Source organism: Aspergillus mulundensis (genome assembly GCF_003369625.1).
Source record: "Aspergillus mulundensis strain DSM 5745 chromosome Unknown scaffold_17, whole genome shotgun sequence".
In the NCBI taxonomy this organism is placed as follows: Eukaryota; Fungi; Ascomycota; class Eurotiomycetes; order Eurotiales; family Aspergillaceae; genus Aspergillus; species Aspergillus mulundensis.
In genome coordinates this window covers 244,216-265,510 of record NW_020797905.1, presented here as the reverse complement: position 1 = coordinate 265,510, position 21,295 = coordinate 244,216, and the positions used below count along the sequence as shown (strand labels likewise).

At 52.5% G+C, this 21,295-nt stretch overlaps 8 protein-coding genes across 8 annotated transcripts; 6 read left to right on the top strand and 2 right to left on the bottom strand.

Moving 5' to 3' along the window:
- Window positions 1-332: 332 nt before the first annotated feature.
- On the top strand, window positions 333-2,005 carry DSM5745_10875 (3-oxoacid CoA-transferase; the record flags this gene model as incomplete). The annotated part of the gene is made up of 3 exons (XM_026752891.1): window positions 333-395; window positions 454-1,636; window positions 1,692-2,005. The coding sequence occupies 3 exons, from the start codon at window positions 333-335 to the stop codon at window positions 2,003-2,005; spliced, it is 1,560 nt and encodes a 519-aa protein (XP_026598529.1).
- Window positions 2,006-3,265: 1,260 nt separating this feature from the next.
- Window positions 3,266-4,546, top strand: DSM5745_10874 (metal homeostatis BSD2 family protein; the record flags this gene model as incomplete). Its single annotated transcript, XM_026752890.1, has 3 exons — window positions 3,266-3,289; window positions 3,382-3,903; window positions 3,962-4,546. The coding sequence occupies 3 exons, from the start codon at window positions 3,266-3,268 to the stop codon at window positions 4,544-4,546; spliced, it is 1,131 nt and encodes a 376-aa protein (XP_026598528.1).
- A 607-nt stretch (window positions 4,547-5,153) lies between these two features.
- On the top strand, window positions 5,154-7,409 carry DSM5745_10873 (uncharacterized protein; the record flags this gene model as incomplete). The annotated part of the gene is made up of 2 exons (XM_026752889.1): window positions 5,154-5,352; window positions 5,464-7,409. 2 exons carry the CDS (start codon window positions 5,154-5,156, stop codon window positions 7,407-7,409), a joined length of 2,145 nt encoding a protein of 714 aa, XP_026598527.1.
- A 1,057-nt stretch (window positions 7,410-8,466) lies between these two features.
- On the top strand, window positions 8,467-10,048 carry mpkA (mitogen-activated serine/threonine-protein kinase SLT2; the record flags this gene model as incomplete). Its single annotated transcript, XM_026752888.1, has 5 exons — window positions 8,467-8,585; window positions 8,748-8,880; window positions 8,936-9,002; window positions 9,060-9,374; window positions 9,426-10,048. The coding sequence occupies 5 exons, from the start codon at window positions 8,467-8,469 to the stop codon at window positions 10,046-10,048; spliced, it is 1,257 nt and encodes a 418-aa protein (XP_026598526.1).
- A 265-nt stretch (window positions 10,049-10,313) lies between these two features.
- Window positions 10,314-11,527, bottom strand: DSM5745_10871 (cytochrome P450; the record flags this gene model as incomplete). The annotated part of the gene is made up of 2 exons (XM_026752887.1): window positions 10,314-10,418; window positions 10,469-11,527. 2 exons carry the CDS (start codon window positions 11,525-11,527, stop codon window positions 10,314-10,316), a joined length of 1,164 nt encoding a protein of 387 aa, XP_026598525.1.
- A 1,350-nt stretch (window positions 11,528-12,877) lies between these two features.
- DSM5745_10870 (uncharacterized protein) lies at window positions 12,878-14,213 on the top strand (the record flags this gene model as incomplete). The annotated part of the gene is made up of 5 exons (XM_026752886.1): window positions 12,878-13,060; window positions 13,135-13,510; window positions 13,558-13,675; window positions 13,730-13,797; window positions 13,864-14,213. 5 exons carry the CDS (start codon window positions 12,878-12,880, stop codon window positions 14,211-14,213), a joined length of 1,095 nt encoding a protein of 364 aa, XP_026598524.1.
- Window positions 14,214-15,560: 1,347 nt separating this feature from the next.
- Window positions 15,561-16,460, top strand: DSM5745_10869 (SAM-dependent methyltransferase; the record flags this gene model as incomplete). The annotated part of the gene is made up of 1 exon (XM_026752885.1): window positions 15,561-16,460. One exon carries the CDS (start codon window positions 15,561-15,563, stop codon window positions 16,458-16,460), a length of 900 nt encoding a protein of 299 aa, XP_026598523.1.
- Window positions 16,461-19,617: 3,157 nt separating this feature from the next.
- DSM5745_10868 (glycosyltransferase family 31 protein) lies at window positions 19,618-21,222 on the bottom strand (the record flags this gene model as incomplete). Its single annotated transcript, XM_026752884.1, has 1 exon — window positions 19,618-21,222. The coding sequence occupies one exon, from the start codon at window positions 21,220-21,222 to the stop codon at window positions 19,618-19,620; it is 1,605 nt and encodes a 534-aa protein (XP_026598522.1).
- Window positions 21,223-21,295: the final 73 nt, after the last annotated feature.

Below are 21,295 nucleotides of genomic sequence, written 5' to 3'. Positions count from 1 at the left end.
CGGCGAGCCTGGGGGGAATACTACTTGACTATGCTGAGAAGAGTGCCTCATGAGAAACTCAGGTGCAGAAACTCTAGACATACTATATCAACTATTAATCAAATATAAGTAGTTCGTATGTCCAACTCTCGGTCTGTGCTCCGAGTCTCATGCGGGGAAGTTCCGGGGTCGGGCCCAGAGCGGATCCGATTCCGCAGCTCCGCTTCCAGCCGCTCGAGGTCGTAAATATCGCCTGCCCCCAGCGACTCTGTGCTGGACTCCTCACCTCTTCTCCTATTTCTGCTGGACTCTGCAAAGTAACAATAGTCTCAAGTTGGCTATTATTCCACAATATGCCTTTACCAGCAGCGATATGTCTGCGCTTCGCCAGACGTGCTTCGCTCGATCCGAGCAAGGTATGCTATCCATCCCCAGTATGCTAAGGAACCAATTGACAGCCCATGATTCCCGCAGCACCAAGTTCTACTAGCACGAGCTTTCTCAAACAGTGTTCGGCGTTCCGAGATAAACAAAGTCGTCTCTTCCGCCGACCTCGCGATCAAGGACATGAAATCGAACTCGACCCTACTAGCTGGTGGGTTCGGTCTGTCTGGGGTGCCAGACACCCTGATCAATGCTGTGAAGAACAACCCATCAATCACTAGTTTAACAGCCGTCAGCAATAATGCCGGTGTCGATGGAGCTGGCTTGGGCCTTCTGCTGCAGTCCAAGCAGATCAAGAAGATGATCGCTAGTTACGTGGGAGAAAACAAGACCTTCGAGCGCATGTATCTAGGCGGCGAGATTGAGCTAGAATTGACGCCACAAGGTACCTTAGCCGAACGGTGTCGGGCCGGAGGCGCAGGGGTTCCGGCCTTTTACACACCTGCTGCATTTGGCACAGTCGTCCAGACCGGCGAGCTGCCACTCAAGCACAACCCTGACGGCACCGTTGCGCTGTACGGCCAGCCCCGCGACGTCAAGGTCTTTGACGGCAAGAGCTACGTGATGGAGGAGGCTATCAAGGGCGACTATGCCTTCGTCAAGGCCTGGAAGGCTGACAAACTCGGCAACTGCCAATTCCGTTACGCAGCTGCAAACTTCAACGGTGCCATGGGCCGGAACGCGAAGATGACTATTGTTGAGGCAGAGCACATTGTTGAAGTTGGCGATATCGACCCCGCAGCTATCCACCTGCCCGGTATTTATGTCAAGCGCGTTATTCAGAGCACGGCGCCGAAGAACATCGAGAAGTACACATTTGCCAAGGAGGAAGGCGAAGACACCGCGGCTGCCCTAGGTAAGGGCGACACCGCGGCTAAGCGCGAGCGAATTGTCCGCCGTGCGGCCAAGGAATTCAAGAACGGGATGTACGCCAACTTGGGCATCGGCATGCCCATGCTTGCGCCCAACTTTGTCGACCCTTCAGTGGAGGTGCAGCTGCAGTCTGAGAACGGCATTCTGGGCTTAGGACCCTACCCGAAGAAGGGTCAGGAGGACGCAGACCTCATCAACGCAGGAAAGGAGACAGTCACGCTCGCGCCCGGTGCCGCTGTCTTTGGCAGCGATGAATCCTTTGGCATGATCCGATCCGGCCGCATTGACCTGACTATCCTTGGCGCGATGCAAGTGAGTGCCAAGGGAGACCTCGCGAACTGTAAGCCCACTTCTAACCTTGAGCCCACCCTATCACCATACTAACGCAACCACAGGGATGCTTCCCGGTAAAATCAAGGGCTTCGGCGGCGCAATGGACCTCGTCTCCAACCCAGCCGCCACAAAGGTCGTCGTGACCATGGAGCACACGGATAAGAAGGGCAACCCCAAAATTGTTAAGCAATGCGAGTTCCCTTTGACAGGGCGGACTTGTGTCAGCCGCATTATCACCGAGCTCTGTGTGTTGGATGTTGACTTTGTCAACGGGTTGACGCTTATCGAGTTGGCGGATGGTGTCACAATTGATGAGGTCCGCGCTAAGACTGAGGCGCCGTTTAGGGTTGCGGATAATGTGAAGCCTATGCTGTGAGAGGTGGCATCGGTACAGCATCTTTGGTATGATCAACGCTTCGTATATTCATCGGCTTATTTGCATTGTATCTGGGGCGCACTTGTTTTGTGTTTTCGAGCGTTAGCAATCCCATTACGGCTTGTTTGTATATATTGTGAACTGATAGTGAGATAGCTTTTAGCACCAGCGGTAAAAATACACTGTATATCCCGTTAGATAACCACGTCAGATGGGTGATGGGTGATAAATGAATCCGTCTTTTCTCTCATACAAACACCGTATAATGTACAAACCCAAGTCCATATCCGTCACCCTTACTGAAGCCTCAACAACCCACCGAGCCTCTTCCACACCCTCCCCATGACATCCCGATTGGGCGCCTCCTCGAACTCCTTCAGCAGGTCATCGTAGTGGCCCGGGTTACTAGCGGGATGCCGTAACTTCTCTGACAGTGGGTACTTGTTCGCATACCGGTTTTCCAACAGCGACTCTAAGGCGTTGAGGGAAGCCTCGGAAATTCCGCTTGTGTTTGCGTTTGTGCTTGTGCTGGGGGTTTGGGTAGCTTGTGCTTGTGCTTCTGGTGGTGATGAGAGGCGCGATTGGAGGTATGTTTGGACGGAAACGGAGGCTGGGCGGATTGGGTCGGTCGGCCATTGTTTTGCCAGGCGGGTTAGGCGCGCTGCAGTTGTCTAGAGAGAATGTATGTTAGAAACTCAAGATGGTTTGCGAGCTTGATTGGAGCTTGAAGGAGCTTACGGAGGTCCCGGCCATGGTAAGTTTTGCGTTCAATAAATCGGCACAAGGGTTAGATAGCGGGTCGCGGATTATGGAAGGTTTATGAGATTAGATTGCAGCTCGTAGAGATTGCTTGCGAGAATAGAAGGATAAGATGGAACTCTATAGTTTCACTTGTCGTTCTCTACAGCCCTCTGATGCGGCAAAAAGTATATGCACGTGACTCGGTGGGCTTACTACTCCTTGCTGTTTGATTTACCGCCTGCACAGCCACATCCAATCGATCAGTGGGGCGCCTCAGGAGCCAGGCATCCTCGAATTGGATCGTCAGCCGGAGCCCTCAGGCATGTCAGTCGGGTTGGTCAGCCATCCATCCATCCATCGCCATCCTCCACCCTCCCTTCTCTTCCTCTCATCTTTCTCATCCGGCCTATACAGTCCTATCTCACTTTCTCGCTCTCTTCGAATCCCTGCTCAACGCCCGAAGTCCCTCCTTACACACGGACAGTCCTTCTCCCGGCGCTTCCGCTCGCTCAGCTCGTAATGAGCTCGCAGCGTTATGAACGGGTAAGTATTGTCTCTCAGCGGAGTCGGGGACCACTTCGTTCCTGAGTATTCGCACCAAACTCTTAAGAGCCCTACTAAGTGGTACTTTACAGGTAAACGCCCACGACGACGATGATGCCCCTCCGTCGATCGCCCTGCAGCCTACTCCTTCGTCTCCGCCTCCTTCATTCCGCTCACGTTCCGTCTCGCCCTCCTCAAGACGTCTCCTACACGATGACCCTTTACACCGAAACAGCACAGAACAAACACTAGCCGATGCGTTCGATGACAGCGACTCGGAGGCCGGCGATGAGCCAGATGACCGGCAGCGGCTAATGAGGGCGCAGCCGGATTCATGGACGACAGCAGAAACTAGCAACAACACATCGGCACCAGCTGAAGGGGTGGGGGCGGCGTCGTCGTCTGGCGGAGGTAGTGAAACACAACCCGGGGGCGGTTCAAATGCGAATGCCGCGCCGCCTAGAGGAATCCAGCGAAGTTCGACGTTATTGCCTTTCCTTGGCGGCACGTCCAGTTCGGGTTCGAATCGGCATATCCCTTCATCGAATGACGGAGTTTTTGCAAACTTGGCGGCCAAGCCGGAACGGGGAGAGAAGAGTGAGGATCTGCCTCCGGTATGTTCTTTTTTTGGTCCATTGTCGCGTGACTGGTTCTGACCGACTTTCTTTGTAGTCATATGAAGAGGCTGCTGCCGATGCGACCCCGCCATACTGGGAGACCACTATTGTGGCGCCCGGCATTTCGTCGGATGAAGTTTACGTAGATGGGCTGCCGGTCGGCTCGATCTTCTCCTTCATTTGGAATGCCATGATCTCCATGTCGTTCCAACTAGTTGGGTTCCTCCTCACATACCTCCTTCACACGACGCACGCCGCAAAGAACGGAAGCCGGGCTGGTCTTGGCCTCACGTTAGTGCAATACGGGTTCTATATGAAGGGTGGTAGCGAGTCAAGCTCAGGGGGTGGAGGTTCAGACGAGCATATCACGCCACCAGACCCTAATAGCCATAGTTTCGACCCCAACCAGGTGGCCGAGAGTGGGAGCTCGGGCGGCGATGGAGGAGGTGGTGCGGCTGCAATCACCACAAGCGAGTGGATTTCTTATGTTTTGATGATTGTTGGATGGTTTGTCCTAATTCGGGCCATCAGCGACTTCCTCCGGGCTCGACGCCATGAGCAATTGGTCTTGCAGAGCCCTGAGCGTGGGCTCCCTGTTCCAGTTATTGCTGAGAACGAGAGGTCCGAGACGGTCGTTTAGTGTCTCCTTAATACTGTATGCATCGGCATAGAGAAGTTCTCTTTCTCACGTTCTCTATTGTTATTTCCATTTTTATATTGACGGCTTAAGCATAGCTTCACTGCTTCAGTCACACTTGCATACCTTGTGGCTATTTTTTTTTCTTCCGAAGATACCAATCTGAAAAGACATACGTTGGGGTTATTTTGGGCAGTTCCAGTGGCCGCAAGGGGTGAGCATTGCGTTGCTATATTTGCCATCCTAGGCAGCGCTTTTTCTGCGTTGTAGTGATTTACGTATATCTATCACCGCACAGCCACTCTTCATCCTCTCAGAATGGACTAAGATTTTCTTTCAAAATCCCGCCTACTGCTCCGTAGGGTCCGTCTCGACTCTCAGCCTCACCTACGGAGCAATCCATCCCAACACCCAAACAGTCCGCCTGGATAATCGCGATGCCTAATGGATTACGTCTTGGCGCCTCCCCACAGCGATCCGACTGCTCCGTCCACGCCCACGCCTCATTTGCGGCTGATTAGATTATTTATCCATCTCTAGCCTCTGCCCCCAAACCTTCGTCTATAACGCCCCGGTATTTTCTTGATAGTACGTCACGGTACATAAATTAATGGCCAAGCTGGAGGTCGACGTGGCGGAGGGGGAGTCCGCTTCGTTCCCCGCGCCGCTAAACCAAGGGCCCGTCGAGGCTCGCTCGCTCTCCTCCATCACTGCGATCGCATCTAACCCGCCGAATTATCCTCGCAATCCGGCGCAGAAGAAACTTGATCCGCTTGTGTTGTATATTGTTAGGGTTCCTGGAAGTAGAGGTGTGTTTCAAGCCGGCCTGGCCTCGGCCTGACCCCGCTCCAATGTTTATTCTGCGTCATTGTTTTCTTCGAGGCTCGCTAACATTGAAACTTGTTGCGCCCTGCCTACAGATGTTTTTCTCACGCCCCTCAAACCACCAACAAAATCCAGCGTCTCGGCAGAGGCAATTAATGCCTCCCTCTACTACCTCCATGTTGCATCTCCCGACGATGAGATCCTCCTCCAGGAATACGAGCAGGAGCGTGAGGAGCGCGCAAGGTTACGCAAGGAAGGGCTGATTGACGATGATCCGGACCTGCCGATACCTCCGCTCGAAGTTGCGCGCTTGAATAATGTGAGGCGCAAACCTGTTGCTGTTGCTGGCGCCGGTGCTGGGACTGGGGCTGGCGGTGCGACGAAGGATGTAGAGGCCCCTGACACTGCGCCTTCTCCAACGAAGCGGCGTCCTGTGCCTTCGAGTTTGCCTGTGCAGGAGGGAGAGAACAGGACATCGGCTTTGTTAGTCGAAGAGAGGTCGCCTGTGCTGCCCCCGCGGCCGACTTCGTTCAATGGTTCAAACCCAGAGGTAGTGGGGGATCAGTCACCGTCTCCTGTTCTACCTCCGCGACCGACCTCCTTCAAGGCTGATGAGATTCCGTCGCCGGTTCTACCACCGCGTCCTACATACTCTAATACCTCGAACCTAGCAGGTAGAATGGAGGAAGTCCGCCCGCCCATGCCTCCACGACCACTTCCCGGTGTCCCTCAGGGAGAAGCGCCTTTCGACAACCGCACACCGCCGAAAAGGGCCAACCGCTGGAGTGCATTTTCAGGATATATCTCTAACCATGTCCAGCGCGGCGACAGGGGTGATGCCTCTTCCCCGGTTCGTCACAGCTTTGATGCGTCACGGCCGCGATCACGGCCTTCCTCGTCGCACGATACATCTGTGCCGTATTCTCCTCCGGCATACCCTACTAGAAGCCCTGGGCAGTCTCCTACTCGGCGACTGCGCCGCGACACCGCTCAGCCGCAGCGTCAACCTGGTTTTCATATTACGTTGATCCGTCGCGACCCTAGTCACGGGAGCCAGTGGAATGTGGCAACTATGTCGACTCCTCATCTAGATGGCACTGGCATCGATATCGAAGTGTCAACACCAGGATATAGCCGGTTTGCAGGCCAAAACGAGCCGCTTTCGTTAGAGTCTCTTGGCTTGAATCTACCCGCTGAAGCCCGCAGTCTGCTTTCGCGACATCCTAACATCCCTACTCCTTCCGAGCTGCCAGACACTTCGGCACCGCGCGATCCGTCTCAGCCTCGACGTTTCCACCGAAAGCTTCTCGTATCAAGATCTCACAACCATGAAGAAGCGCGCAACTCGCGTGGGTCGCTGGACCTTTCTGGAGGACGTCCCTCAATGGATAGCATTTCCGGAGCTTCTATTAACACCCAGCATCCAGCATCATCCAAGCTCAAGAGTGGATATTATACATTTACATCACCGTGGAATGGCACTTGTACGTTCTCGGCCAGTGTAAATGGCCGGAGTCTAAAGTGCAAACACATGATTCCCTCCTCCGGGTTTTCCAACCCTACGCAAGACAATCCCGCCGTGACCGTGGCCGAAATTCGTTTCAACACCCCCTTTCAAACAGGCCATCTCCAGTATCCGGGATCACAGCATGCCTCTCCCTTTCTCCTCAGTCAGACTACGATACTGAAGGACCCCTCAGCGCATCACGATCCCTCCACACCATATTATTACGACCCTTCAGTGCCTCCCCCATCAAAACGCGCCGCCATTGCCAACCTCATCAATCAGAGACTGAACCGCAGGCCGTCGAATAGCAGCTCAAGTGACGGAGGCGGCGACGCCCCTCCACCACTGCCCATCCGGCGACCTCCAGACGATGAACGCATAGACCTTTCTCTCGCGCGCGAGAAAGCAGGCGGGGGTATGCGCGGCGACAGTGCCAAGCTGGGCAAACTCGTTATCGAGGATGAGGGCATCAAGATGCTTGATTTAGTTGTGGCCGCTTCTATGGCTGTTTGGTGGAGAGGGTATTATTATTAGCTGCTCATTGTTATACCCGGTGAGAGGTGCCTTGGTTCTTTATCTCTGGTTGGATTTGAGTTTATATATGACATCTAGCGATCATGGTTTGCGATCTATTGGTTATGATACTTGTTTTGGATACTCTATCTTAGCGATTTGGTATGCGATATGGATAATGCATTATGGATGATGGACGTTGGGATACTGCTTTAATTGACTCCATGTTGGAGAGGAATTTTTGCCGTCCTATTTCTTATCCGATTGATTTAAGTTTCTTTGTTCTGGTCAATGTAGAGAGCCATCACAGATCTGTATACTGTAGAAGATGCCCCTCTTCTGCCTCAGGCCACTGATTCTGGCCGGCCGGCAAGCAATCAATGATCACCACCACCACGAGAGCTGTGTAGTAGAGCGAGCGCATAGGTATCCAGTGCTCAGCAGCTGCTCCATTCAAGGAGGCATACTCCGTATATTGTGCGCATTATCATCTAAGACACTGTACCACTATTCAGGAGCAGCCACCCCACCCGCCCTCCTTTGTCCGCTGCTGCAGTTCCATCACTTTTTAGCGCTCGTCCTCTACCTCCAATCAATCGACCAAGAGTTGACCCCCGGCATCCTTCTCCCCTTCTTCTGCCTGGCCGTCGCTTTGAATCCCTGCTCTGCGCATTCTTTAATTCGAATCGCAAGGCTCTCAAGCGACCACGAGTCTCAGCCGCAGACCGCAAAAGTTGACCAGGTGGGATAGCTATTAGCTACTAGTAGCAGCTCCGTGACAACTGCGGGGCATCGAGCCGTCCACTCCAACGCTCCTCACAGTCGCAAATCGCGCCTGCAGCCGCAGCCTCGCCTCGACCCTTCAGCTCCTCCTTTAGGCGCTAAAAATCATCTTCTCCCCCCTTACCCTTGCGAAGACCATCTATCACACTCCATCCCGCCGTTGTTTGCGTCGACCCTTTACCCTCGCTTACGGACGACCGTTGTCGTTGACGTGTTTCGAATCTGATTGCTGTTTCACCACTGCCCGTTGCCGGTCGATCGTTTTCGTTTCCAAGTCCAGTCTCACGCGCCCGTCATGTCTGATCTACCTGTGCAGGGACGGAAGGTCTTCAAGGTTTTCAACCAGGACTTCATTGTTGATGACCGCTATACTGTGACCAAGGAGCTGGGTCAGGGCGCTTACGGTATTGTTTGGTATGTGCCTCCTCGGCGTCTTGCTTCGATTGAATGCGAGGGTCCCTAAAATGTTGTTGGCGGGGTCGCGTTACCGTATGCGATGCAGCTACGTGCACATTCAATGCAAAGAAAGACCCCTATATAATGAACGCGGGTACTAACGAGCACTGTTTACTGTAGCGCCGCTACGAATGTCCAAACCGGGGAAGGCGTTGCCGTCAAGAAGGTTACCAATGTCTTCAGCAAGAAGATCTTGGCCAAGCGCGCCTTGAGGGAAATCAAGCTGCTTCAGCACTTCAGAGGCCACCGAAACGTATGCCGATTTAGCGCCTTTGGCATTTGGAACGATAAGGCTAACTAGGGTGCAGATTACTTGCCTCTATGATATGGATATTCCCCGACCGGACAACTTCAATGAGACATACCTGTACGAAGGTTAGACGGTATCATCCTAATCGCGGCGCTTCGTTGCTAATGCTTTCATCCTATCAGAGCTCATGGAGTGTGATTTGGCTGCTATTATCCGCTCTGGGCAGCCATTGACCGATGCGCACTACCAATCCTTCATATACCAGATCCTTTGTGGACTCAAGTATATCCACTCCGCCAACGTCCTCCACAGAGATCTGAAGCCCGGAAACTTGCTGGTCAATGCGGACTGTGAGCTCAAGATCTGTGATTTCGGTTTGGCTCGTGGTTTCTCAATCGACCCTGAGGAAAATGCGGGTTACATGACCGAATATGTTGCGACAAGATGGTACCGTGCTCCGGAGATCATGTTAAGTTTCCAGAGCTACACGAAAGCTAGTATGTGCAGCTCCTACGCTTTGATTTGTCATCCGCGCTAACATGCTGTAGTCGATGTGTGGTCCGTGGGCTGTATTCTAGCAGAGCTACTGGGTGGTCGCCCCTTCTTCAAGGGTCGCGACTACGTTGACCAGCTCAACCAGATCTTGCACTACCTGGGCACACCCAATGAAGAGACACTGAGCCGCATTGGCTCACCACGTGCGCAGGATTACGTGCGTAACTTGCCCTTCATGCCTAAGGTTCCCTTCCAGCGCCTGTTTCCCAACGCCAACCCCGATGCTCTCGACCTGCTCGACCGCATGCTCGCGTTCGATCCCTCGTCACGTATCTCGGTGGAAGATGCCTTGGAGCACCCTTACCTAGCAATCTGGCACGATGCCTCCGACGAGCCCAGCTGTCCTACCACCTTTGACTTCCACTTCGAGGTTGTCGACGACGTGCAGGAGATGCGCCGCATGATATACGATGAAGTCGTCCGTTTCCGCCAGTCAGTGCGCATGCCCACTCAGGCGCAATCCCTGGCTCAGCAGCAGCAAATAGCCAACATTCCCATTCCCGAGCACCAACAGGGGGTATGGCGACAAGAAGAGCCTAGGCCTCAAGAAGCAGGCGCCGCAGGCGGCACCCATAACGATCTGGAATCGTCGTTGCAGCGGGGGATGGATGCGTGATTAGTGAAGTGATGGTATTTACTTGACCTAGAGAATCGCGGGGACGGTTTCCTAGAGCACATGGCACATATATAGTTGCATGCGCAAAGTGCAGATGACGGACTTGAACTTGTTTGGTGTCTTGAATGCAGATATTGATTTCTTGCGCAGTGCTATACCATTTACTATGCTATTGTTTCCACGGTTACACAATATGTAGAAGTCACATGACGGGGATGCTTCTCTCGATTCTCTGTTTCATCCGTCCTTACCGATAGGCCACCTTCTATGTCGATGACTCTCGACGAATGACTATCATAGGCATGTTCTCCTGGTACACAAACCAGGCATTGCGGTACGTCCACTCATGCTTCGGGTTAACCAGCCGCAGCTGCAAAAATGTTAGCGATGCACATTCAAGAGAAAAAGCATGATACTCACATCGAAAGTGGCATACAAAGTAGCAATCATCTTTTTCATTTCCAGCATGGCAAGGTACCGACCCATACATATCCGCGCACCACCCCCAAACACAAAGTCGCAAGTGTCATGCATCCGCTTATGCCGCTCTTGATACTCCTCCTCACTCTCATCATTTCGCCTCAACCACCGATCAGGCCGGAAGGCATCAGAGTCCTCGCCAAAGATCGCGTAATTCCTGTTCGTGACAGCCGGGCTGATACCCACCTTTGTGCCAGCCGGGATATACCGCCCATCAGGAAGCGTATACCCGCTCTCCGGCGCAACACGTTCAAAGTTCATTGCGATACCGGGGTTGATACGCATGCTCTCGCGGATAACGGCGTCGAGATACGGTAAATCGCGGATATCCTTCCACTGAGCGGGCATGGTTAATCCCGCTGATATCAGCTCTGCCACAAGCTTCTTATATGCGTCCGCATTCTTGGCGAGGTAGTATACGGTTGCACGCATTGTGGCGGACGAGGTATCGCCTCCGGCGAGAATGCTCAGCATCAGCCAGTTGACGATCTGGACGTCGTTGACCATGTCAGGGTATGTCTTCTTGAGCTGAACATATTTTTCAAGGGTGTGGTCGACGGTGCCGGCTTTGACTTTGTCTTTTTCGAGCTCGGCTTGGTATTCGGCGACTACCTTGAAGGCGTAGAGGACGCCTGTGAGGGTTGGCTTCGGTCCAATGCGAAAAATGGGGTTCTTGTCCAGCAGGTGGTCGATCCAGGGGATTTGGGAGACAGGAGCAAAGTAGATGAGGCCCTTGGTTGAGTCGGTGATCAGGTTGTCGACGTCTTTCTCCTGGTCGATGAAGCCATAGTGTCGTCCGAAACTGATGTTGGCTGTCACATCCCAAGCGACTTTCTCGACGTTAGCCAGCAGTCCTGCATTACCGTGCAAACGCTTACAGTATCCGATCCATTCATCGGCAGGACAGACCTCGCCTCCGCCAAATCTGACACCGATCTTGTCCACGAATTTGTTCAAAGTCTCGTCAATTAATGGCTCGTATCCAAGAACATTGGTCATTTGCCACAAGTTACGGATCGGAAGGATATTTTGGTTGTGCCATTTTTCGTCTTGCGTGTTGAAGAGGTTGGACACTCGGTGGCCGTCCAAGACGACGTCGTTGGGGCGATACGCTTCGCTCTACGAAGCGCGGATGGCGGGCGTCAGTCCGCTGAGTCTATACATCATATTCTCAAGGGATGGGGCGGTACCTTTTTCCACGGGTTTCGGGTGGAATAAATCACACGGATCAAGCTCGGGTCAGAGATGCTCAACGCATTGGGCCCTATCCGTACCACGGACCCATACTGGCGGTGCAGTTCTGTGTAAGTCCGGTCGATGTGACCGCCGAATGCTTGCCAGGCGCGCCATATGTTGGTAAATTTTGCGGGGAGAGGTCCATCAAAGACCCTCAATGATGAGAAAAAGGCGTCCCAAATGAGCTTGGACAGCAGCAGGGCCGCCAGTGCAGCAGGGATTTGCACCCACAGACCTACACTGACGAAAAGTACACCTGCCATTACTGTGGTGTGATTCGAGAGGCAGTGGACTTTTGCCTGCCGAATGACCTTGAGTGGCTGGTTTCCGTTTCAAACTCGCAGCCAGCAAGGATCGTGAGTTGGCCGGACCCCAGGGACCTCAGAATGCGGGAGATTGACCTGTATTAAAAAGTGTCTTCCTTTCTGCACGCCATTGCACAGGGGCCTATTCCGCGGGAGGGGTTTGCCAGAGATAGGCAGGCCATTGGAAACAATGGCATTCTTGATTGGCCGCTCATATGTATTGCCGAAAATACGAGGCTCGAGTCCTTCAGAGTACGGGAAACTGTGAGGAGAAGATCCATCTTGCAGAACGCCATTGCCACCATCTGGAGCCGGTCATCTGAAACGACTGCGATGAGCGGTTGGTTTAACAGCTGCCAACTCGACTAGGGTTAGCGGCTGTGACCGGCCCTAGTCTAGCGTTCTGGTCGCATTCAGGCCTGCCTAGCTTAGCACACCTGGCTCGCTCTCCCGTCCAATACGGGCACAGTGACAGCGCCCCGTACTTCTGCTGTCCCTGTGAAGGAGAGATTCCATAGTCACATTAACCAAAGGAACATTGATCCGATATACATACGGGTATGACTTGCAGGGGTTATCCCTAGTTACCTGGTGAGATGAACTTTTGATATAGATCGTTGAATCTATGCAATATGCATGACTCGTCGTCTAGCACTGCACATTGTTTAGTACCTATCGAGTTTGCCTTATTCCTTTCCCTTTGCGTTCGTTCTCTGCTTTATATGAGGCATGTCTCTATAAGTGACCGTGCGTACGCTCCTTCGGTAAGGGGACATGACTGACTCACCACCCTCGCATCACATCCACAATGGCTGCTCAACAACCACAACCATCCGCTGCATTTCTGGCAGAGACGCAGGGCCCAACGGTCAAGGCTGTGATGTGGTGGATGACGGGGACGGCCATGCTGTTTCTGGGCCTCCGCCTCTTTGTTCGCCTTCATCTGAAGCGGGTCTTTGGATGGGACGATCTGATTGCTGGCGTTGCCGTGGTACGTTATCAACCTGAAGACATACTAAGCTGGATCAAAATATCAAACTAACATGCCTCTTTCTTCTCCTCCAGGCCTGCCTGGTCGGATACACTGCGGTCTGCCACGTATCAGCAGACATCGGACTGGGTCGGCACATTCAATATGTCTCTCAGAACCCACAGAATCTAATCAGCGTTGCACGATACAGCAGTATCGGTCAGACACTAGCTATCATGGCATGCGCGCTAGGAAAGACTTCGTTTGCTGTGACGCTGCTCCGGATCGTCATTGACCGGTGGATAATGTGGCTGCTCTGGTTCATCATCATAACATTGAACATCGCAAACCTGTTGGCGGCAATATTCGTCTTCGTGCAGTGCAGAGATCCGAGATCAAATTGGGACCCCAGCATCGTGTCGCAGTGCTGGCCGGACCATGTCTTTACCGATTACTCGCTTTTTGTTGGGGGTAAGTCTCTTTGTTCAAATCCTATACCCCAGAGCTAACAACCTCAGCGTACTCTGGATTGCAGGATTTCTTGCTGGCGCTTCTCCCGTGGACTATCGTGTGGAACCTTCAGATGAAGAAGAAGGAGAAGCTGGGTGTTGCTTTTGCTATGAGTCTGGGTATTTTGTACGTGTACTAACAGGCTCAACTTCCAAGGATACCTACTGATTTGCAACGCAGTGCCGGCGCAGCAGCTATCGTCAAAACAACCTACCTCTTGAGACTCTCCGAAAAGACGGACTTCACTTGTATGCCTCGACGCATTCAAAACCGCAGTTCCTTCCAAACAGAACGAAACTAATCTCAACTTACAGGGGAAATAGTCCCCCTCCTCAACTGGGCGGCCGTAGAAGACGCCCTAACAGTCATCGCCTCCTCAATCCCAACGCTAAAACCCCTCCTCATACGGGTCTTCCCCTCATCAACCGCTCAGGAGAGCTACAACATGTTTCCACTACCGCCATCGTACCAAAAACGATGCAACATCCGGTTTGAAGCTTCTATTTTTGCGACGCAGGTGGATAGAGAACGAGAGCATATGGAAATCCGCGATCACACCAGTCAGGCCTCAATACTGCCTCCGTCGAGAGATTTGGATCATAAAAATCAGATCAATATGACGACGGAGGTATCGGTTTCGTATAGGTCGAATGATATTGCTTGATTTGGTATCGGTTTGAGCGGGCGTTTGTCTGGACGCTACGCATTGTTGAGAATACTCTCTACTTGTATTTCGGGCCTTTGAAGATGTTGTCTGCGTGGCGGACTGACTGACTGGAGAACAAAGTTTCGCCACCGCTGTCATGCCGTCGAGCTCGAGTTTATACTATACCCAAATTTGCTGTTACCGACATCTCGGGACTATGTCCATAGGCGGAGATGAACAATCAAAAGTTCAAGAGCCTCTGGCATCCCTTCAACAACTCTCATTGCTACTGGACACCCTCGTGGCATTGTCATGACGGATTGGTAACATACAAAGAATGACCAGATCTCTGGCATGTTAACAGCCCGAGATGAAAGTAAGAAAAGTTCAGGCTTCAGCGATTCGCCCATCCATTCATGCACACAGATGGTCCTGAATCAGATTTGTCATTGGTATCTGCTCCACTTCAGCTGTTCCATACCCCACCTCCTATGAAGCCGCCTAGCAAGATGGAAGCAAGATGCAGCTTCCATACTGCTTGCCCTTTGTCACTACTGCCTGAGAAAAAATCTTTAATTTCTATTTCCACTGCTGTGAACCCGTAGAGTCGTGACTCGTTACTTGTATGTACAGTAAAGTCTGAGCAGCCAGTGGAGTCAGTCTCCAGCAGTCCAGGGCGGGTTGAACGGCTTGCGGGCCGGGGCCTGTGCCCGGAGTCTAGACTTTGGGCTTGTACATACTGTTGAGTCTTGCTGTTGAGTCTTGACTTGTACAGTTTACCGTAAATTATAGTTCTAAATTCAAATTTGAAATTGCTGACACAGGTGAATTCTTTAGGCTCATCAGTACTAGTTTATCTTATCAGAATATTTCTTGTCAAACTAACATCAAAATACCATTTCAGTAATTTTGTGAACCATTTTTTGCCATCCCTACTAGACTTGGGCTTAGGCATGCTCGTAAGTGCGTAACAGGACGGAGACGGGGACTCTGAGCACGTGACTGTATACGGGCCCGGAACTCTTTTCCGCTTGGGACTCAACCTCTTGATGTCATGTTATGGCTGCTCGCTAGAGTAGCCCTGCGAAACGCTCTTTCTGCCACAACTTGACTCGGGCTTACTAGCGGGCTCAGTAGCAGGAATCTTGAGGCAATACTTTCACCAGTTTCTGACCAGCTTCCCCGCTATGGTTGATTGCTTCCAGGCCCTGGTCTGGGGCTGAAGAAGGCAGTGTCAACTGTAACTACCCAAACAGTTACACAAGGCCCTTGGCGTCAGAATATGATTACCTAGGATATCATGGGATATCTGACTTTTAGATATCTTCTCCTGACAGTTCCCTCTTCTTATTCATCCAAGCCATCATGGACGCATCTGACCAAGAGCCCCTGGTCGACAACAACCCTCAACTACAAGGCTACTACCACTCCCTCGAGTCCCGAATCGGATACCGACTTCTCCTCGGCGGAACGCGCCACTTTGGCTTCTACGAGCATGATACCTGGTGGCCCTTCCCTCTCGGCCGGGCCCTCCGCGCAATGGAAGACAAGCTCGCCGCCTCCCTCGACCTACCGCCAGGCGCACACGTCCTCGATGCCGGCTGCGGCGTTGGCCACGTCGCAATCCACCTAGCGTCCAAATACGGATATAGGGTAGACGCAATCGATGTAGTCGAGCACCACCTGGCCAAAGCTCGTCGGAATATCACTGCATCAGGTTTACCGGAAAAGCAGATCACACTCCGCAGAATGGACTACCACCACCTTGAGAGTCTGGGTACCGAAACGCTCGACGGTATCTATACAATGGAGACATTCGTGCATGCAACGGACCCAGAGGCCGTCCTTGCAGGCTTCTATCGCGCTCTCCGTCCTGGCGGCAGAGTTGCGTTGTTTGAATACGACCATGAGATGAGCGACGAGTCGCCGCAGTTAATGGTTGATTCAATGAAGAAGATAAACGAAGTTGCCGCGATGCCAACGAATAGTCGCTCGCATCCTGGCGTGTTCAAGTCTATGCTTGAGGATGCTGGGTTTAAGGATGTGGTTATTCGCGATTACTCGGATAACATCGTCCCTATGACGAGATTGTTTTACGTGCTTGCGATCATTCCTTATTTGATCATCTCGCTTTTTGGCTTGGAGCGGTATTTCATCAATACTGTTGCGGGTGTTGCTACGTACCGTGGCCGGAAGTATTGGCGGTATTTGGCTATCACTGCTACGAAAACTGGAGATGGAATTGAGGTGGCGAAGGATCGGTGATTGAGCTTACTTGATTTCGGGTAGTTTGGATGGATAGCTTTCTGACTTTTCTCGCAAGGAAGCGTAGCTGAGCTCACAGGTTTCTCTGCATAAACCTGTGGGTGGCTACTCGCTGATATCTTGGGCAACTTTCTACATTTAACCGTTTCCTATCATATAAGTGCCTTGTCTCCCATTAACCATCAAATATAGAGCTCACGCCGCACGCCGTAAATCTTAGCAGAGCAATTCGCGTTCGCTCTGCAAGAGGAGAAGGCAAAAAATTCCCATGGTCAACTCTTCTCCCTGCTGACTGCATATTTTGGGGATCAGCTATTCCAGGGATATGCCAGCAAGAGGCATCAGGTGGACCATCAATGTTTCACAGGTCCATACGAGGCCCAACCGTGACTAGAGTATGCCAATAGGTATGTAATATCTCCCCCAAGAGCAACTCTCAGACTATGAATTGATAGGCCTCGCCGTTGTTGTGTCACGTCGGGAGATTGTTGTCTGACGCAGGAAGACACCGGACTGGCTGGAGATGGCTGGCATCATCCATATTATACGAAGTACCTACAAGGCTGCGGAGTCCTCATGATTGGTATTATAATGGCGGCTGTCCAGCTCCTCTTCTCACTCAGGTCAGCTTGGGAAGGCCCTGACCGAGACGAGTGAGTGTACGTCCCATTTGACCAAACCTCTCACAGATCGGCAAACATGAGCAACGAGATAGACAATAATCTCCCAGTTTACGGTTGGGTCGACCCACCAGAGAAAAGAGGAAGCATTGACATCCTGTGGTCCTGCGGCGTAACCGTCATTCTCTGCTGCTGGGTCTCGGTATACCCCAATGTCGGCTCTGCAACAGATAAATGGTATCACCCTGTGATTGACAAATTCCACCTCTTCTGCATTGGTCTCCTAGGGCCTGACTTTCTATTTGGAATTGCGTTTGGGCAGTTTTTCAGTGCGCGGAGGGGGTTGCATGTATGTTCTCACCGTGCTCTGATTGAGAGAAACTGCCTACTCTGACGCGAGCAACCAGCTTTTCAAGAAAGATCTGCGCCACCCTCAAGGCCCGAGGGACTTCAAATGGACCTATACCCATGCATTCTTTGTCGACATGGGCGGCATCCACTTGACGAGTCCCGACTTCCGACAGGGGTTTCCGATCAATGCGGTGCAGTTCCATTATTTGGCTGTTCATGACCATATCGATGTTCCGGATATGGACGGCTTTGATATACATGAGCGGAATTCTGCTGATACCTTGTCTCGGCATGTTCCCTTGCCTACTGACATATCTACCTGCTGACCCGTCTTCCATTAGTCTCATCACAGCTTTTCAAGCCTTTTGGTTCTTTGTGCGAGCCATGGTGAGGTTTGCTAGGGGGTTGCCGACAACGACCCTGGAACTGACTACTCTATCCTTCTCATTGGTAATGCTGGCCACATCTGCCTTTTGGTATCACAAGCCCTCAATCACGCAGCCGAGGTGTATCCCAACGAAGAATGGCAAGACTGTCGAAGAAATCCGCCATTCTATTCAATGCACTGTGAGCCTCCCCTACTCCTCCCCTACCCAAGCAAGTAGAAAGTCCCTCAGGTCTTTTATATTGACGATGATACGCAAACAGACCCACCCCACCCTCCCAGCCGCCTGGTACCGCACCCCCCTCGAATCCCTAACCCTCGACCCCTTGCCCTTCCGCATAAACACTCACTGGGCATACTACACGCAGCTCGCCACGCTAACCCACATTCGCTTCCTCATCAGCCGCCCCGTCACATCGCGCCCCTGGGACCGCTTCCCTTCCGACACGTGGCTGAGGCCCGATTTCGCATATGTACCGTTTGCGGTTGCTGTTGCCGTGCACTTGGGGTTTAGCGGGTGCTTTGTGGTCGCGTGGAATTGGCATTTCCCAACACATGCGGAGAAGGTGTTGTGGCGGGTTGCGAGTGTTTACCATACGGTTTTCTCGATATATGGGGGGTTGTATTTCTTGAGGGAGATGTTGAGTGGGAGGGGGAAGACGAAGCCCGAGACGGAGAGCATTAGGGCTAGTCAGGCTGGGCAGAGGAGTCGGAGTTCAGGTTTGTTCTCGGGGGAATCTGAAGCATCCACTGAGGCCTCGGATTATCATCAGCTCCAGCCGGTTCATTCGGAAGATCAAGACCTACCTGGTGGCGCAGACTTCACAGCAATAACCACAAATACACCATTCCAACATCAAACAGAGCACGGGCACAGCCACCTATCCAATTGGAGAAACATAGCCCCCGACAACAACCCCGAGATGAGCATGTCGCTGCGGATCCTCGTGCCCACAACCGTTCTGTGCTTCCTGTATCTCTTGGCCCGAGGATACTTGTATATGGAGGACTTGATCTCCCTAAGGGTTCAGCCTGCCGGGGTCTATACGGGGGTTGACAAGTTTTTGCCTTTTTTGGTGTAGATCCACCTCAGCTTTCCAATAACCCTGTGCTTGTTTGTGTAAATGTATACTACTGTATTTACTATTGCTCTGGCTTTCAGGTTTTCTGGTCTTTTGATGATCTTGTCAGTGACTTGTGCACTGGACTTTATTATAGTAAGTAAAAGAACTTAATGAGTTGGTAAAATGAGGCAACATGTCCCTTCCATGAAGGAGAGGGCGCGCACCTGTACCAGTACTAGCCAGGCAATTCAACAACCTGGCCGCATACTACTAGGAAAGGCGAGACGTGACCACCATGGACTAGAACTAATGGTTCAGGCATGTAGTTGGTAGTGGCTGATCATCTTGATATATATGCGTATGTGTATGTACAGCAAAGTGTTTACAATGCCAACGATTCCATGCTACCCCTGAAGGCCGAACGACTGAGTACAAGCCTGAGATATGATGTGAGCCCTTTCCCAGACGTGAGGTATGGGTTAAAGCGGGTGATATGTACTCTGTGCTTCTGTAAGTCCGGGGCAGGATTGCTTATCCTGGCTGGCTGCAGCTTGCCGCCATAGCGCTGCACGAAACTCTGATAAGCCAGTTGCATTGTGAGTATATCAATGGAGAAGGGGACAATACTCCACAGGGGGCCAGGGTAAGCAAGATGTGCCCCGCAGGAAGATCAGTGCATGCAGTACTCCGTATTATGCTCAAAACACCATGCATGTACTGTACAGGAACATCAACCATCACTCTTGCACGTCCACATCCACAACCTTCCAAGCAACCTCCAGAACCCGCGGAGGCGTCTCAGCCGTGGCATTGAACACATAAATCTGCCTCACCTCCTCCGTCCCCGTCCCCATCTTGCCCTCCGGGGCCATATCAACAACAAAGGCGTCTCTCAAAGAAAACGAAACCTTATCGTCATCTTTCCTTCGCAAAGGCCCAAGACTATACGCAAAAGGATCATCGCCCTTATACTTGCTCTTCTGCCACGTCTGCTCCATGGGCCGCGGCTCATTCCACAGCGTCTTATCCTGGATAACGCTGTACCCATTCACAAGGAACCAGTCTTTCGACTTGGCTAGGTAAAACCGGCGGAGCAGACACTCGTCGCCGCAGATGCGCGCGACTTTCCCCATAGCCACCATGTCCGCGTTGAACCACGATTTCCAGTGGTGCACGGAGAGCGGAAGGCGCCGGCCGGACTCGAAGAACCCCGATGCGTCCCCGTGCAGGTCAAGCTGGTAGAGGCCGCGCTCCCAGGTAAACTTCGCGGTCGTGTGCGCGTAGATGCACGAGGCGAGCATGCGATCGCCCTTATCTTTGAGCGATTGGCATGTTTCGAAATGATGCTGTAGATCTTGCAGGAGTGGGATTGAGAGAAATATCCCCGCGCCACCGTAGGCCATGTATCCCGAGCCTGAAAGGTGCGCTAGGTCTTCCGTCATTGCGCCAATGTATTGCGGGACCGTGGCGTCGTAGGTAGCGAGCCGGGTAATGAGGTTTCGCATCGAGGGAAAGAATGTATCGTCGTCTATCAAGACGGCCCATTGCGTTGGCTTGGTCGTTGTCGATGTGGTCGCCTCAGACGACGATGGCTCATGGTGCTGGTACAGTACGCGGATGAGCGAGAAGTACCGATCCAACCGGTCGTCTTCCGTTTGTGTAATCGTCAGCCGGAGGTTCAGGTCATCCGCGCGCTGCTGGATACGAGACCGGATTGACGACCCGCCTTGTTCGACGACGGCAATGATATGTGCGCTCGTATTGCCCGCCCAGTGCGCGAACGCATCCAGCGACTCCTCCAATTTCTCAAGCGAGGTAGCGACACCGAAGATTAGATGTGAGGCATCGGGTTTGGGTTCGGCCGGGGGCGCTTGGATCGCTATCGACGTCGTACAGTCATCCTTCGGGCGAAGGTCTCGAGCATTATCCGTGTCGAGGTGGATGGTGGTATAGGACGGGATCGCGACGTCGAGGGAGTCGTCGAAGGAGGTGAAATTCTCTGTTCGCGAGACGCCGATGTTCAGCCGGGCATATTCCACTGTCGAGGCATTGTCCGCATGGAGACGCAGGAGACTCAGGTCGACGAAGCAGGCGTTTTTGTTGCCGTCAGTGTCTGTGTCTGTGCTTTCGCTGTCGATGTCACTCTCCGCATTTTTGTCGGTGGCGCCGGAAAACGAAAGTCCGGAATTGGGGGTTCCAGGATTTCCCGCGGTACTGGAATATGTAAATATAATCAGGCAGGTCAGGATAAACCCAGCGACTGAGACGAGGAGTTTCCACGAGGAAAATTTGCGTTGTTGGAGGGCGTGGTGGAAGAGTAGGCGGAGTTGATGGATGGCCATAATTCTGGTGGCATCACGCAATCTCAACCCCAAGGAAATGAGCAGGCTGATCAACGCAATTGCCGTCTCATGC